The 18493-nt window shown below is 41.9% G+C and overlaps 1 protein-coding gene across 16 annotated transcripts in view; it reads right to left on the minus strand.

The window, feature by feature from the left end:
• Nucleotides 1-18493, minus strand: part of LTBP1 (latent transforming growth factor beta binding protein 1) — a 461939-nt gene that overhangs the window by 259950 nt on the left and 183496 nt on the right. For 7 of the 16 annotated variants that reach the window (XM_055400890.2, XM_055400894.2, XM_055400891.2 and 4 more), the window contains exon 5: nucleotides 8181-8348. The exons of 1 other annotated variant lie outside the window; for it this stretch is intronic. In XM_055400890.2, coding sequence (XP_055256865.2) covers nucleotides 8181-8348 — 168 coding nt within the window. Of the gene's footprint in view, nucleotides 1-8180; nucleotides 8599-8644; nucleotides 8787-18493 lie in introns of those variants that run through there. 8 more of the 16 variants (XM_088841552.1, XM_055400901.2, XM_088841551.1 and 5 more) reach the window with 3 other exon arrangements.

The following is an 18493-nucleotide window of genomic DNA, read 5'->3' on the forward strand; positions in this document are numbered from 1 at the left end:
TTCTCCTCCTGCTTTCAATCTTTTCAATTCCAATGAGTCAGTTCTTCATATCAGGTGGTCAAATTATTGGAGCTTCAGCATCAGTCTTTCCAATGAATATTTAGGACTGATTTCCTTTGGGACTGACTGGTTGAATCTCCCTGCAGTCCAAGGGACTCTCAGCACCACAGTTCAAAAGCATCAGTTCTTCTGCACTCATCTTTCTTCACGGTCCAACTCTCATCCACACATGACTACTGGAAAAACCATAGCTTTGACTAGATAGACCTTTGTTGGCAAAGTGATGTTTCTGCTTTTTAATATGCTATCTACGTTTGCCATGGCTTTTCTTGCAAGGAGCAAGCGTCTTTTAATTTCATGGTTGCAGTCACCATCTGCAGTGATTTTGGAGCCCAAGAGAATAAAATCTCTCACTGTTTCCATTGTTTCCTCATCAATTTGCCATGAAGTGATTGGACTGGATGCCATGATCTTAGTTTTCTGAATGCTGAGCTTCAAAGCCAACTTTTTCACTCTCCTCTTTCACTTTCATCAAGAGGCTCTTTAGCTCTTCTTCACTTTCTGCCATAAGGGTGGTGTCATCTACATATCTGAGGTTATTCTCCTGACAATCTTGATTCCAGTTTGTGCTTCATCCAGCCCAGCATTTCGCATGACGTACTCTGCATGTAAGTTAAATAAGCAGGGTGACAATATACAGCCTTGATGTACTCCTTTCCCAATTTGGAACCAGTCTGTTGTTCCATGTCCGATTCTAACTGTTGCTTCTTGACCTGCATACAGATTTCTCAGGAGGCAGGTAAGGTATAGTCCCATCTGATATTCCCATCTCTTGAAGAATTTTCCACAGTTTGTTGTGATCCACACAGTCAAAGTCTTTGGCATAGTCAATAAAGTAGATGGTTTTCTGGAACTCTCTTGCTTTTTTGATGATCCAATGGATGTTAGCAATTTGATCTCTGGTTCCTCTGCCTTTCCTAAATCCAGCTTGAACTGGAAGTTCTGGAAAATGTGAAAGTTCTTAGTTCACATATTGTTGAAGCCTGGCTTGGAGAATTTTGAGCATTACTTTGCTAGCGTGTGAGATGAATGCAATTGTGCGGTAGTTTGAGCATTCTTTGGCATTGCCTTTCTTTGGGATTGGAATGAAGACTGACCTTTTCCAGTCCTATGGCCACTGCTGAGTTTTCCAAATTTGCTGGCATATTAAGTGCAGCATTTTAACTGCATCATCTTTTAGGATTTGCAATACCCTCTTGGAGAGTACACTCACTAGTTTGTAGGTTTTTAAATTTTGGTTGAATATATGTGACATAAAATTTGCTATCTTCACCATTTCTAAGTGTATACAGTTCAGCAGTGGTAAGTATATTCATATAATCTCAATTGTTACCTTCAAAACAGAAACTTGGTACTTATGAAATAATTCCTTATTTCCCCGTTTCACCAATACCAGCAACAACTACTACTACTCTAAGAATCTGATTATTCTAAGCATTTCATAAGTGGAATCATAATATTTGTCTTCTCACGATTAGCTCATTTCACTCAGCATAATGTCTTAAGGTTCATACGTTGTATTGCAACATATTTTTAACATAGCAGGAGAGCAAGGACTTTGCCTATCTTGTTCATTGCTATATTCGTAAGGCCTAAACCAGTCCCTGGCACACAGTAGGTGTTCAATAAGTATATATGAGATAAATTAATGTCCCCAATGCAAAGCCTTTTATGGATGCTTCACAGCTTAAATAAAGGAAATGCTCTACATTATGATATTTACTCAGAATTAGAAGATAATTTGGGAGAAGGCAATGGCAACCCACTCCAGTACTCTTGCCTGGAGAATCCCATGGACGGATGAGGCTGGTAGGCTGCAGTCCATGGGGTCGCCAAGAGTCAGACACAACTGAGCGACTTCACTTTCATTTTTCACTTCCATGCATTGGGGAAGGAAATGGCAACCCACTCCAGTGTTCTTGCCTGGAGAATCCCAGGGACAGGGGAGCCTGGTGGGCTGCCGTCTATGGGATAGCACAGTCGGACACGACTGAAGCGACTTAGCAGCAGCAGCAGCAGAAGATAATTTGAGAATGCCAAATATATTTCAGAGTAGTTGGACAAGTTCATAACCGCTCTAAATTGTCCAAGTGAAAGCAACCATTTTCTTAATATTGTATTGGCTCATCTTTCAAAAACATAAAGCCTGTACAATGCATTAAGGAGGAAATATATGTGCCAATTCAGAGTGACGTGTTGCTTTCCCCTGGTTTCTATGCTGGATGACTGTCAAGGGATCTGAACAAGACAAGAAGGTGAAGGACTGAGTGTCTGAACTAAGCACCTCCCCCGAAAGTCTCAGTGCTTCTCCATCCTGAGCAGTGATGTTGGTTTATTTACTGCCTCATTAAGAATGAATTTCCTCCCCTCCTTATGAGGAGAACCTGCATAATGAGTGTATCATCATGGAGGCTTCCTTTCCACCCCACAACACTATAGTATTGAGATGGCTTTGTGCCATACAAGGGGAGATATCCAGTGTAGGGCAGCAAACCAACCTCCAAACAGGTGAAAGTGGCTAGAGGCTGTTGTCATTATTATGGGCTGTTCAGAGCTCAGATGATTAAACCACTAGTTTCTTGCCTAAAAAACCTGAGAAACCTTCCCTCTCTCTTCTTCAAAATGATAACCTTTTCAGAGAACTCTCTTAGTAAGTTCTGAAAGACTAAAATCCAAATACTTAAGCTTGAAATTCAAGGTGCTCCATAGTCTTGCTCCAGTCTACCTTCCCAGCCCTGTCGTCTAGTATATTACCACCTTTCAAGTTTATATGTAACTCCTCTCAATTTCCATATACCACCTGCGACCTCTTGTTTCCAGGTCTCAGCCTAAAGGGTTCATTCTTCCTTCCCATCCATCCTTATTTTGGGATATATCACCGTGTCAAGCTGCATCATCCCCATCAGTCTACCATCAGACAACAAGCATTTTACCCAGCTCCTCCTAGAGGCCAACACGTTTAGCAGCTAAGGAGAGCGTGAAAAACTAAACAGAAAAGTCACATGCCATCCGTTCTCTCTCAAAGCATTCTTCCTCAGCTAGAAGTGGTATCTCCTCCTCTAGGGTCCTGCTATGCGTTTTCTACTTTAAACAGGGGTTATTTATACACATTCCTCATCTCCACCTCAAAGTATAAGCTCTTAGAGAGCAGCTTTGTGATTTTTTTTTTTAATTCTGGAAATTCTAGCACAGTGTTGTCCACCTGATTCTTTAACATAGGAGGCACCACAGGGGTATAAGAGGCTTTTAGACTCTGGAATAAGAAAACCTGACTTAAAGTCATCTTTGACCAAACCACTAAAGCCTTGGAACTCATATCTACAAAATATGGATATTTACCTCTCAGGGGAAACAGGAACCAAACGAAATAACATGGGATCATAGTTCTTATTGGGTTAGCCAAAAAGTTTATTTGGGTTTGTTCATTAACCGGAACAAACTTTTTGGCCAACCCATACATCATCAAATACTTTTTGTGAGTATTCAATTGGTGCTAACAGAACATGAGTCCCTCATGTTCTCCTCAGAGAAAGCAGCATCAGAGGAACCACATGTGCTAGTTTAGCAATCATGATTGCCTTTCACTCTCTCTCTGCAAGTAAGTTATGCCAGACAACAGTATTATTTTATCTGAAATATTCTGGTTGTGATAACATAGAGTTTCTAAATTCTTATTAGAACTTATAACTATAAACAACAACTTAGAAGTCCCAGGAGGTCATCTTCATTACATCTCCATGAAATGCAGAGAATCTATTAAAACAAACACCAGTTAACCTGCTGGCCCACCCAACTCGGGATATGCTTCCATCTTGGAAAAAAGGCAAAGGCACTTTCTGTTCCAAAGCTGCTTTTTGAGATAGTGTGCAGGGCTGTTTGGTTCCTGAGAGCTTCCACCATGGCACACTGGGCCCAGGGCCAGATGGTGAAGAAGGTGATGGCACAGTCCATTGGTCTCATCTTCAGACACTTGTAAATAGATCTCAGATTCAGGTGTAGCTTTATGAGCAAGTGAATATGCACATAGGGGGCTGTATCATTGGTTTTGATGAGCATATGAACTCGCATTAGATGATAAAGAAGAGATTCATTCTACAAGTCAGGAAAACTGGGTCAGATCATGCTAAAAGGAGAGAAACATTACCCTTTACCACAGTGTCTCCAACTAGGAATGATCAATGAAGTGAGAAATCACTTGGCAATATGGTGTGTTTTTTAGGTATCCTTCATTAGAAATGTTCTAAAACATGTATTCATACTGTTTAGCTCACCTTCATTTTATTACCCTCTGGAGGAGGGCATGGCAACCCACTGCAGTATTCTTGCCTGGAGAATCCCCATAGAGAGAGGAGCCTGGGGGGCTACAGTCCATAGGGTCGCAAAGAGTCAAACATGACTGAAGCAACTCAGCAGCAATAGCATGTTATTATCAGATGACAAAAAATGCTGTGGGATTGTTTTTATCAAAAAAGAGAGAGAGAGAGAGAGGTAAAGGCAGGAAAGTGCAAGGAGGCACAATGCCAGAATGCCACCAAAAAAAAGTCATATTCAGAGTTTGCGTCACAGAGGATTCCACTTAATGCAAGTATTCTGTTACATTATGTCAACATCACGTTCACAAAATAGAGTTTATCCTAGAATCTCAGAGTGTTTCTTGTGGACATCATTTTCATTTGGGCTTCACTTTTAGAGTCAACTTAAGTAGAAGTTATAGTTATTTCTCCCACTGAATTACCAGGAAAAGGGACTATATGCTTAATGGTCACGAGAAAAGCACCTGCCTCTCACATCTGAACAGCCCAGACTCACAGTCACCACAGACCAGAAAGACAACAGAAGCAGCACCGAAAACAGGAGGCGGAGGGCACTGCCCTGGCGCTCACATGGTTAGGACTCTGCGCTTCTGCTGCAGGGGCTGTGGGTTTGATCCCGGTGGGGAACTAAGATTCCACACGCCACAGGGTGCATTCCAAAAAAAGAGAAGGGACCAATGTCACCCCCGTGCCTGCTATAACCCTCAACCTACCCACTATCACCTGCCTTGTGTGGACGAGTGAGCTGGACCAGGAGAGGACCGAGAGCCAGATGGGCACGAGCAATGGACACGAAGAAGCCAGCATTCAAACCCAGGGCTCTTAAACACCAGTTGCTTATTCTCTGTTGTAACATTCAGCCTTCTCAGAAAACCTAACTCCCTCAGGTTCTTCCTTTACCTTATCCCTCCTCCACATCACAGTCAGACGCCAGGGAGGTAAAGCAGACACGAGGAGACCTGGGCTCTAGCCCCAGCTGACTGACTTGCGTACTGAAGGGAGACTCACTGAAGCCAGTGTGCCTCAGTTTCCTTGTCCAAAAATATGGTGACACTAACATCTATTCTACCTGGATATCACCATGGAAATGTTAAAACTTATTTCTGCTATTCTGATCATCAAAATGGATTATTTAATTAAGGTACCTTAACTACGAAATCTATATTGCTTTCCCTGTATTATTTTTTTTTTTTTGACTCTTTGGGGGCAGGAGTCAGCAAATGCTGGCAACTAGAGTCAAATTCAGCCCGTCGAAGGCTTGTACAATGCAGCCACACCCATTCCCATACCTAGTGTCTACGGCTGCTGTCGCCATACCACACAGGACAGAGTGTGACACACACTGTGTGGGCTGCAAAGTCTAAAACGTTTACTCTCTGGCCCCATAAAAGCTTGCCAGTCCCCACATTTCAGTAGCCTTAAATATCAGAGGCCAAAAAGTAGCTGACAAATTACATTTTGAATTTTCCTCAAACCACTATTTTCCATGTAACACATCTTATTTGTCAAAAAATTTAACACACTGTGTGTGTATATATAGATATATATATAGTACATATAGGGTGAGGAAAACCAATTAGAAAACCACTTTCTGCAAGTAATAAGATCATCTTAAACCAGTAAATCTCAAGAAGATATCTTAGATGCCTAAAAATGAACTTCTGAAATTCTCTATTTCTAATGAATCATAATCTCCAAATTCTACAAAATTATCACCTTCAACAAAACAATTTTAAAAACTTGTCTGTCAAATCACCCGGTACTGGAATTAAAGTAGAGAAGAGAAACAGCTCAGGGTATAAATGAAACATTTCCCACGATTTCTGATGTGAAACTATTCATTACTCTGCCCTCTCCCTTTTATTATTCCTTCTTAAAATCAAACTACTTTGTCAATCCTTTTGTGGCAGAGTTGAGTTTTGGTTCAGAAATTTTTCAGTAAATAGCTGTGCTCCGTTTTGTATTTTGAACAGGCTGTGTGTATCCTGTTCCTAAACATCTGCATAAATGCCAGAGAGGAAAGTGTGCAGCGTGTTTTAACAAGTAGACTTCCTCTGCTTCTCAAAGCCTTCAAATATTTAGTTTCGAAGTGAATACACCATAAGCCAAAAAATTACCACCCACCCAATTACTCTGTCATTTCTATCGTAAAGGTTTATGAAAAGAGACAAAAGGAAGAGAAGCAGACATTATTGATGATGGAAAAGTAAGAAAAGCAATGAGAATAAGGAAAGCAATCAAGGAAAGTAAAAATGGAAAAAATCCACTTAGCTCATAATAACCTAATTGGGAACGTCTTTTTCCCTTCCTTGTCTATAGCCCTCCAAAAAAGCCAAAATACAGTTTCGCTTATTACTGATTAAGAAGAAGTCCTAAGGTTTTAGAGATGGACTGAATTTTAGAAGCCATTAAATATAAACCATTTATTTTATGGATGAGAAAAACTAAGGTCCAGAAATATTAACTGTCACATCCCATGGATTAGCTAGTTAGCAGCAGCACCAGGATCAAAATCCAGTTTCCCCGATCATCAGTTTAAACACACTTCCCATTAGACTCAGCTCCCTGCCCTGCTAAAGCATAATATGCCATTTGGCACCTAGCAGCTAAATTCTTCTTAAAAATATGTCCGAAGTACCCCTATCATCACCAGGAAATTAACAATACCCGCTTAAATAGTATCTATAGGCACATGTTTTTTCCAAGTATAGACTATCAAGAACAGTGCTTCAATCTCCAAAGAAACCCAAGTCACAATAAAGCAGCAGGATAATCAAAGAGCTAATGAGGACTTAAACTGCTTCCCTGTATTTTGTCTTGATGGAAATCAGTTTGAAATAGACACCCCCCCCACCCCCTAGACACATGCTCCCAAGACTAAACAGCAATATTCCATAAAAAGACCAGATCTAGCCAGTGTTATTATCTGTCTGACATTTGGGTTATTCTTGTGAGTAACTCATAAAGTAACGTGGGTGTCTGTGATTATTTGAGTACACATGGCAAACCATAATTGGTCAAAAAATAATAAAAGACATTTTTCCGTGACAAAAATACCGTATTGAATGACAACATGGCAGTGTGACAGCATTCAGTGGACCGCAATACTTTCTCCATTTACAAAGTAGTAAAAAGAAACAAGAATGTAAAAGGAAAAGCCTTTTTGCAGTAACTACCATAGTTCATATTTAGATTATGGAAGATTAAAAGGTTTTAAGTGCTGACAGTAATCCAGGAGCATATCTTCCCCCAAATCCATGTCACACATCAAACTTATAATTTTGCCTTTTGATACACAGCAGAAACGTGGCAAAAGATGCAAGTCTGTATCCCTTTCTATGACTGAAATACACATATTTGACAATTTTAAGAAATTTTTTAGAACCTGGCTATTTATAAAAGTTTCATCACCACCATCCAAATTTCTTCACATGAGTCAAATCTAACATAAATTCGACTTATCACCGAGCAGACAAAATTTGAAATGGATCAATGCAAGCTGTACATTGGGGTCTTAACTTAAAGCCTCTTTCCTCCTGTCCCCCGATACCTCCCCATCACCACAGGCTGTGTCCATGATAAGTAACCAAGGGTAATACTCTCCTTGCCATCTCTCTCAGAAACCAAAAACCAAGTTAAAAATGATTCTGAAAGTAATTTAAAAGATCTCGTGAAGGCAGCATATTCGTACTGGTAGACAGAAACCCATTCAAGCAGAGAGCAGAGTGAATGGAGGGGGTGTCTAAATGCTACGATCTCATCAAACTCTAGTCGGCCAGGACAGTTAGGGACCGTGGAGGAACTCACCCACTCGGAAGTTCGTGGCTGTCAGGGTGTCAGCAGCGTGACCATTCTCACTAATGAGAGTGGTGGTGTTCCCCTTCTCACAGCTGTTCTGACAGCTGCCCTTGGTGCAGGTCACTTTACAGATGCTCGGAGTAAAGACCACCTTGATGCGACCAGTGTGGTTACTCACTAGGAGCGGAGGCAGAGAGAAAAAGAACAACAAACACATCAGCTTAGTATCCATGAACTTGCCTTGGAAGGTTTAAAAAAAAAAAAAAAAAGGAAAAAGAGAAAGGAAAGGAGGGAGAGGGGGAAAGAGAGAGCCCACAACCCGACAGGTTTAAGGAAAGAGGGAAGCCTTTAGTGCTCGCTGCTCTGTATCCAGTGGTGTCTCTGAAACAGGAGTAGGAAGCTTAGCAAACAGAACTCTGGGATGCACTCCAAAACCACATTTGAAGTCGAGTCACTGGAGTGGGATTACTAACCACAATGCTGCACTTTATTCACGGGCAAACAAAGAGCAGTGCGGAGGGCACGGCAGATGAAAGAGCCAGCCCTGACAGGCAGATGCAACGCACAGAGGTTGGCCGTGCACCTAGCGCTGAATAAACTCCTGTGTCCTCGACTTGCATACTTTCCCTGTTCCTCCACTTATTAAGTCACTATTTGCAGCCCGACCCCTGGAAATGTTTTAGGCATGCGGCATGTCTGAAAACATCTGTCTCAAATCTCCTGGCACTCCCAGCTGAAGTGATCAAATCCTGTGACGCAGCTGCGGGAGCCCAGTGCTTTTTCACAACTCTGGGGTACTCTTTCTCCATATAAAATTTTTCAACCTATATTTTGTTTTACTGTGAACAAGGTCCATCTGAAAAAAAAAAGGGAGGCCAAGTCCCTGGGCTAAAAGGTTGGCCTCCGTTAAAATGCCATCCCGGAGTGCTCACTGTGGCTCTTCACAGGCCACCTAAAACAGGTATTTCTTTCACTCATACAGCCCTTAAAAAAAAAAAAAAACACAGGTGCTACCACCTGTTATACGGCAGAGGCAGCACATCATCATAGAATAGGCACTCATCTTCAAGTCAGATTCTGGGTGGTAATCCTGGCTCTACCATGCTGTTACCTTGGACCTGTCATTTCACCTTTTCTCCAAAATTTGAGAGAATTAGAACTGATATTTTCCAGCCAGTTTTAACTTGCCCTGTTTATCAGGGGTCAGCAAGCTATGGCCCTGGGATCAAATCTGGCCCACTGTCTGCTTTTGTAAATAAAGTTTTATTGGAACACAACCACTCATGCATTTCCATATTGTTTACGGCTGCTTTTGTGTGGTAACAACAGAGCTGCACAGAGAAGAGATGACTTCATCCAGAACTGCCACTTGCAGCCAAACCCTAGTATAAACTCTGGCAAAGCACAAGACAGAAACCTTATCTGGATATCAACATTTGTGAAATGCCCCCAGCCAGGTTCTTTCACTTCCCGGGGGCCTAGGCAGAAAACAAAGATGGCAGCAGCAGCTCAAGAGAGTGGAAGAGAGACGATTCTCCTCTGAAGCTTTAAGTCTGGTTGGAATCAGTGCTCTTCCTGGTGTCACTGCTGTCGCCATAGGAAAAGCCTGCCTTTGGGTCAGCCCATCTTCTGCCATCCCCTGCCCCACAGAAGAGATTCATCCCCCTTTACACTGCTTTGGTGTGACCAGGATTGTATTTTCAGACAATCACCCAAACCTCTATAGGCCCTCAACAAAATGTGGTCAAATCTGAGCTTGGAAACAAAAACATTAAACCAAAGGAGCCATGAGCATTTCAAGGTTGGAATGGGTCTTCAAATATATTCTGACTTCTTTTATTTGAACATCTGTAGGAACAGGGAGCTCATTACCCACTAGGATGGCACATTCTAATCATGAGCTATTTCTCACAAATGCTATTCTTAAGCTGAAGTTATGTCCTCACAGTCGGCTATACTCATTAATTCTAGTTCACCTCCCTCACAAGCTAATGCCTCTTCCACATGGCAGTCCTTCAACTCGTCAAAGATATTACAACAGAAGCCAAGAAGGCTGACGTTACAAGGGATCTGAGAAGATCGGCTTGGGTTGGCCCTCTCACTGAAAAGAAAACGATTCTTCTGGAGCAGAAATACCCTCAATTATTTTCAAATGTTTTTCTAAGACTGTTTCTCATTCACCACTGGTTCTAACACAGAAGATCAGAATACACAGTCTGGGGTGGGGAGGTATCTTAGTGGCCTACCAGGTCTTCCAACCCCTTCCAAGAAGGCACCCAGAAACTTTTTCTACAAAAAGCTACACAGTGAATATTTTAGAGCCGTAGGCCTACAGGACTCTGCTGCAATCATTCAACTCTGCTGCGGTAGCAGGAAAGCAGACTGCAAAAAACTATATGTCAATGAATAAGTGTGGCTATGTTCCAATAAAACTTTATTTAAAGAAACAGTTTTCAAACCAGTGCTTTACATGCTTTCAGGACATTTAAAATTTTGGGTGGACTATGAAAGAAAAGTGTGTTAGTCGCTTAGTCATGTCGACTCTTTGTGATCCCAAGGACCTTAGCCCAACCAGGCTCCTCTGTCCATGCAATTCTCCAGGCAAGAATATGTGTTGCCATGCCCTCCTTCAGGGGTTCTTCCCAACTCAGGGATCGAACCCTGGTCTCCTAAATTGCAGTATTCTTTACCATCTGAGCCACCTCATACATTTTAAAAACTACAATGGATGATTATAGTTTCTAGCTGATTTTAGCTTTTAGCTAATTCTAAAACAGACAAAACTCAACTAGTTTGATTTTTTTTTTTTTACAGTAGAAGGGAAAAATAATCAGCTTAAGTTGTCAGACCATGCTTACAAATATCTTGAGAATACTTTGTGTGTCTAAGTGTGTGAAGCCCAGGGGGAAAAAAAGAGACAACATCGTCCCACTTCTAAAGAATATAAACTTCTATTTTTTCTGGCTCCTAGTACAATAATGAAGATGAAAATGGTGTGCCAAATATTTTGTCTTCTCTGGCATTAACTCGTAGTGCCAGCAGCTGCCATGCAGATGCCCATACCGTTACCTAAATCATGCTCACTTAGGTGAACTGAGACATCCAAAGAAAGCAAGCCCTTCATCATTATTCCCATTTTATCTCCCAGTTACAGCAGTCGCTTGAGGCACTTGAGATTCTCTAGGCCTATTGTTTTTAGTATATTTCTTTGACAAAAAATTCTTTTTGGCCTAGAATTATCTGGATTTTCAAAAGACAGAGACAGTTTCACATGACTTAATTCTGAGTTTTTAACACTCACAACTTCTTGTAAGCAGAAGATATATTTTATATTGCCCCCGTGTGTTTCATAAGCATTCTGTTATAAAGTAATCTAATTCTGAAACAGACATTTGTATTCTCAGTGGATCCTCTTGTGTCTACAGAAAGCATTTATAATATTTCTTCATTATAATTAGTTTTAGTTTTCCACAACAATCTCAAAATCAATACTGAAAAACTCAATTGTTTGACATTTTGTCATCCAGAGCTCTCAGAGGATCTCTGTAGACATTAAATGCATTAGAAAATAGTCTTACCTATGTTCACTCCTTTCAAATTATTTCCACTCCTTTAAAATCATTTCATCATATCTAGGGTATTATGTGAAGAATAAGTTTCACAGTATACACAACTATGATACAGTACTGAGTTTGAAATTCTTGGCATGTGATGAGCTGAATTTACTCATCTCTCAAGAGTTCAGTGGAAATTCATTGGGTCTTTAAGAGGTATCTCCCTCAAATGCCTTGAATAAATTAATACCCAAGGGCCCTGTGAAACAGAAAGTGAAAGTCGCTCAGTTGTGTTCGACTCTTTGCAACCCCATGGACTATAGGGAATTCTGCAGGCCAGACTACTGGAGTGGGTAGCCTTTCCCTTCTCCAGGGGATCTTCCCAGCCCAGGGATAGAAACCAGGTCTCCCACATTGCAGGCAGATTCTTTACCAGCTGAGCCACAAGGGAATAAAGTAGGCAACCCAATAAATGTGGAATAAACGAAGTGACTGAAAGGATGACTAAATAACCCCACAAAGATCAGGGGTTCACAGGTCTCTCTGATCCACCACTGGGTTTACCAGTGATGAAAAGTGAAGCCCACAGTTCAGATTAGTGGAAGAAGATCATCCCTAGCTGCACCCATTGGCTGATTGAAGTATTTCAAATCTCTGAAGCCAAGGTCAGCCCAGTCAGAAGTTAACAGGGCAACTGTTGGCACAGCGTTCATGCTCAGTCCCTCTGACAAAAACATGTAATTTGTAGATCCTCGTAGGTAAATCAGTCCCAGAAATCTTGACCAGGCGCTTTCAAACTTTGGGTTTTAGAGTCCTTGGCTAGAAACAGATTGCCCGAAGCAACAGAGTGCCTCCACTGAGCCTCCAAGTCAGTCAATCAAGACACTCAAGAGGCAACACCCCGTTTACAGCTTCTGCCAGACCCTGCGAGCGTTCACACCAGCAAGAAGAGGCGCTGGCACACGGTTAACACAAAGAACAGACTTTCAGACTGAGAGGCAAACGGGGAGGAAGTGATGCCCCCTCAACACAAAACCTTGCATTTCTGCTTCCCGATCCTAACAGAGCCACACTTAAAATGCGAACACTGTCCTTGACAAATCGACTTCAGTCTAGAAAAAAGCACAGCTGCCATCTTTCAGTCATTAAACTAGGATGTGATCAAAAGCAAAGGCAGTCAAAGAAATAAATATAACAAGTTCAAGACTCACATCAGAGGTCATGAACAGAGTGTCTCTCCTCGCGTCCAACCAGAATGCTGTGACTCAGCCCTCACCCAACATCAACAAGAGGGGCCAACCAGCACAGGCAACATCGTGGGAAGGAGAAGCGTCGTCTCCATGGGTAAAAGGCACCATCCTGCCTGGGGGGCGGGGGCCTATTTAAAGAGACTGAGGAGCCAATTCAATACCCAGGTCATGTGGGAGAGAGAAGAAGTGAACAGCTCATTCTCCAGCTTTGCAACCCACTACCTGCCCCCAGGCCAAGGATTCTTTGAAGGACAAATCATAAACACATTAAATAACGCTTAGAATAACAGGACTTGATTGTTCAGCTCTCCGACCTTGCTTAACTCCTCCTGGACTATTAAAATAATGCCAATAGAGTACTCCGTTCTCAAGAAAGGTGCTATGAAAACAGAAATGGATCGAATCTATTACTTCATCAGGTTGCCCCAGTCATGGAAAATTCTTCAAGAGGGAAACAGAGGTAACTAGTTCTGCTGTGGGCACTTTCTCAGATGAGAATCTAGGGTTACAGTCCAGCACCACCTCCTGGCGTTCTTCCACAGGGAACTAACTGAATGACGAGGTAGGGAGATATGGGTGCTATGCAGGTGATATTAACTAAAACATCTATGCCCCCTCCTTTCAATGCTCCCTTAATATTCACTGAAGGAAACTGTATCAGTTCCTCACCTCTTACAGAGGCCTCTATGATGTCCTCACATTTTTATACACGTAAGAAGATAGATATATAAAGAGGCAAAGGAAGTATATTAAATCATTTAAGAATACATTTCTGGATATATTCTGAGTTTCTTGAAGAATGATATTTCTCATAAAGCAGGTACTAAACATATGACATGTTTAAAAATGTTAATACGGGCCCCCAAATATCTGTTTGGCAGAAATGCTGCAGCTAATTAACTAGCTGTGCTCAAGTGTGACTTCACTGATTATTTCATGGAGAAAGGACAAGCTACCAAGCGAGGCTACCAACTTACCTAGATTGACAGTAATCCTGCGTTTCTCCCAATAAAGGAGGTGGTCCTCCCTAAGACCAACCGTCCATTAAAGCAATGGGTCCCCTTCCCCTGTTGCCCAAAGACTTCCCCCCTGTTTGTTCCCATTAGCAGGCACACCTGCCGTACCACGTCCCATCTGTCAAGAACACCTCTCCTCTCATGCAGGTACCGCTCTTCCCCAGCTCTCCTTACAGCAAACCCCTCTGAAGACAGTCTCTGCTGCTCGCCTCCACCAGCTGCCCTCCCATTCTCTCCTGAACTGGCCAGAGCCAAGCTCTTGCTGTCAACTCTTCAAAGCTGCTCCAGTGAAGGTCACCACTGGCCTCCACTGCTAAGCTAACTGCTAAGTCACGTCAGTCGTGTCCGACTCTGTGCGACCCCACAGACGGAAGCCCACCAGGCTCCCCCGTCCCTGGGATTCTCCAGGCAAGAACACTGGAGTGGGTTGCCATTTCCTTCTCCAATGTGTGAAAGTGAAAGTGAAGTTGCTCAGTTGTGTCCGACCCGTAGCGACCCCATGGACTACAGCCAACCAGGCTCCTCCATCCATGGGATTTTCTAGGCAATAGTACTGGAGTGGCTTGCCATTGCCCCCAGCTTGTTATGAGTCAAACTTCCAGCCTATTTGACACAGAACCACCACTTGGGTTCATGATACACTTTCTTTACTTGGCTTCTAGGTGACCCTATCCTCTTATGGTTCTCCACCACCTCACTGGCCCCTGCTCTTCCTGATTCTGTTCAGGGGAAGGCTCCAGAGCTCAATCTCTGCAGCCGTTTCCTTTCTATATCGACTTGCCAGATGCTATCATCCTACCTCGTGGATTTAGATGCCTTATACAGATTCTCTGGAATGTGTAACTCTAGCCTGGACCCACTGATCTTGTATATGTGCATATACGCACTGGAGATATGTGTGTTTCTGTGTATATCCAAGTACCCAGCTGTACAGCTGCTTCCAGGACTCTGCCAGGTCGGTGTCTAAAGTCTAGTGGTCATCCCAAGCAAACATTCAAAATTAAGCTCTGGTTCTTCCCTGTACCCACAATCTAACCTGTTCCTCTTCAAGTCTTCCCCTCTCTCTGAAAATGGCTAATGTATTCTTGATCCTTTTTTGGTTACGTGAGATGCAGTATAACATGCAAGTCCTATTAGCTCTATGTCCAGGGGGATAATTTCTCACCACCTTCATGGCAAACACTTTCATGCATTCTTCTGTCTGGTTTATTTCATGTCTCCCAGATTGACTTCCTGCTTCCAACTCTGCCTTCCTACAGCTTTTACCCACACAGCATTCGGAGCATCCTTAAATGTTCGGCAGTCAGATCATGGCACTCCTCCCTTCAGTGACCTCCCATCTCATTCAGAATACAAGTCAAAAGACCTCACAAGGGCCTACTGGGCTCTCCACAAGCTGTGAGCGCCTCCACACCCTGACCTTACACCTGTTTCCAATCCGCTCACTCTGGCCTCCGTGCTATTCTTCAAATACTGTGCACATTCCCGTCTCAGGGAACTTCTTATTCCCTCTGTTTAGAATATGCTTCCCCAGAGATACAGTGTCTTCCTCCCCTTCAAAACTGCTCCAGAACATCACATGACCAGAAGATGTGTCCCAACTACCTGGCATAAAACTGCAACACTTCCCCCCCCGACATTACTGCTTCTTTCCGTGCCCTGCTTTACATTTCCTATTTATTCTAAAGACACTTTATAGATTTGGTATTTCACTACTGTCATTAAAAACACAGACTCCCTTTATGTTCCAAAACAAATATACGACAGTTTCATTAAAACAAGATTGAGAATGGTGTTTTTCTATCAAAGCACTTAGTCTTATTACGCTTTACTTATAGCAAGGTGTGTCTAGGGACTTCAAGATCAAAAAGGTAACCATCAATAAGGCTTCAGTTATGATAAATGAATACATTCTAGAGTGCTGTTGTACAACATAGAACATAAGTTAACAATACAGCATTGTAATAGGGTAAAGTTCATGTTAAGTATTCTTGTAACAAAGTGGGGCGGGGCACAAAGAAACTTTGAGTGATGTTGCGTGTGTCTATTACCATGATTGTGGTGATCGCATCATGGGTGTTTGCATTATGTCCAAACTCATTAAATTTTATACATTAAAAAAAAAAAACACACAGACTCCATGAGGGCGGGAAAGTGTCTGTTCCGTTCCGTTCTGTCGCTCAGTCGTGTCCGATTCTATGCGACCCCGTGGACTGTAGCCTACCAGGCTTCTCCGTCCATGGGATTCTCCAGGCAAAAATACTGGAGTGGGTTACCGTTTCCTTCTCCAACTAAATACTGGGTTACCGTTTCCTTCTCCAACTAAATACTGAACATGTGTCTCATAGCAAATGCTCAAGAAATATCGAATGAATAAACTTCACTGACAGAGAACTAAGGAAATAATATTTATCTAAGGGATAATTGTCAGTAATTATTTTTTTAAAAAATAAAGAAACTTCTATGAAACCTTTGGCCTCAAAACATTTATTTAATGCTATATTTGTCAGAGAAAAATATTTTAGTCATAAAAGTTTCAGATTAAGGGAAAGCACAGTTGTTACTCAGGAAACCTTGCAATAATTACAAAAAAATTCTTCCCCAAATCATTAAAATGTTATCCAAAAATGGTCAATGACATAAAGTAAAAAATTTCAATTAAACATGCCAATGACAGAATAACTGAACAAACAGGAAATAGAAATTTCTCAAGAACTTTTTCAAAAGAAAAACAGACAATTACTTGCTCCCAAAATTTCACAACATATTATGCAAAAATCAAAATGACACATAATGGAAATTTCCACTAATTTTATAAATAAAATTTAAGATGATGTCTAAGGAGTTGAGTTTTTTAATATATTTCTGACTTACTTAGCATTCATTCTCTTTGTTAGGCTAAGAACAACTAGGAAATTAAAAACACTTCTACTCAGACTCTTCAAGACTGATGTGAACTGCCATTAAGCCATAAAATCCACCCAGAAAGAGAAATACACTTTGGTTCGCAGTTCAGGGAGACTGGCAGAGGAACTAAGTAGAGGTCCAGCAATAAAGATGGTAGATTTCATCCCAAATTTCCACTTATTTTAGGAGTTGGGTCTCATTCTCCATTTCACTCATTTAAGCTTTGTTTTAGCTTGACTTCAGATTTAAGGACCAAGACTTTCACTTAGAATCGTACATTTTCTCAGCTTCAATCTTGCCTTGCCAGCCAGACTCCACTATCCCCAGCAAAGCCAGCCAGACTCCACTATCCCCAGCAAGAATTTAAAAGGCATACCTTGAGTCTTCAGGATTGTTTTAATAATCTTTCCTTTTTCTCCTTGGAGTTTTCCCTTCTTAAATAACAAACCTAGGTTCTCTTCTCTAGAAAAACAATAAAAGGCCCTATTTTTATCCCTGGAACAAAATCCAGTATGTTTGAAGGTATAATATATTTTATAGTCAAAAAGACTCACTTTTACCCAACAAGTAGTTTATTCACCCAGCAGAATCTTACCAAGCATATTCAGGAAAAGAAAATATAGTTGGTAATTAAAATAGAGAACTAGCAAAACAAAGGCTCTCTGATATTTTCATTTTCTGATCTTTTCTGTAACATAGAAAGCTGATTGCCGAAGAATCGATGCTTTTGAACTGTGGTGTTGGAGAAGACTCTTGAGAGTCCCCTATACTGCAAGGAGATCCAACCAGTCCATTCTAAAGGAGATCAATACTGGATGTTCATTGGAGGGACTGATGCTAAAGCTGAAACTACAATACTTTGGCCACCTCATGCGACGAGTTGACTCACTGGAAAAGACTCTGATGCTGGGAAAGGTTGGGGGCGGGAGGAGAAGGGGACGATGGAGAATGAGATGGCTGGATGGCATCACCGACTCTGTGGACATGAGTTTGAGTGTACTCCGGGAGTTGGTGATGGACAGGGAGGCCTGGCGTGCTGTAATTCATGGGGTCACGGAGAGTCGGACACGACTGAGCGACTGAACTGAACTGAACTGAACATCATAAACCCTGAGGGGATTCAAGCAACTGACCAGCCATCCTTCATGAGGTACCCTCCTAATTTCTGGGGTCCTACAACTGCAGCAGGCCATTGTTCCATGGTGCTTTCTTCAACATGACTTGAAAACCCCAATCTAGAACATGTGGGAATCTCTCCTCTGCTCCTAATCCTTAATACCAGAGAACCAGCCCCTCCAGAATGAACTGTGGTATTTGAGATATGGTGACTGCAGAGTTGAAGAAACACAAGATTTAAGTTCATAACTTTAAAAGTAATAAAGAATACTGGGAGGAGCACAGTAGACCCACTTTCTCAATCCTGAATTGAGGGTGCAACTCTCTGCCTGGATCTAGAATCCTGACAATCATGACAACCATCCTTAGTGAGGGTTACATGAGTTTGCCTAGGGATTTTTAGTTCTTTGGCATCATGGTTCAAGAGTTTATCTCCTGAGGGACAAATACCATTGAAGAGACAGCCTGGCTTGGAGAAT

Source organism: Moschus berezovskii, chromosome 11 (assembly GCF_049115385.1).
Source record: "Moschus berezovskii isolate FMDL1 chromosome 11, NW_MosBer_1.0, whole genome shotgun sequence".
NCBI lineage: Eukaryota > Metazoa > Chordata > Mammalia > Artiodactyla > Moschidae > Moschus > Moschus berezovskii.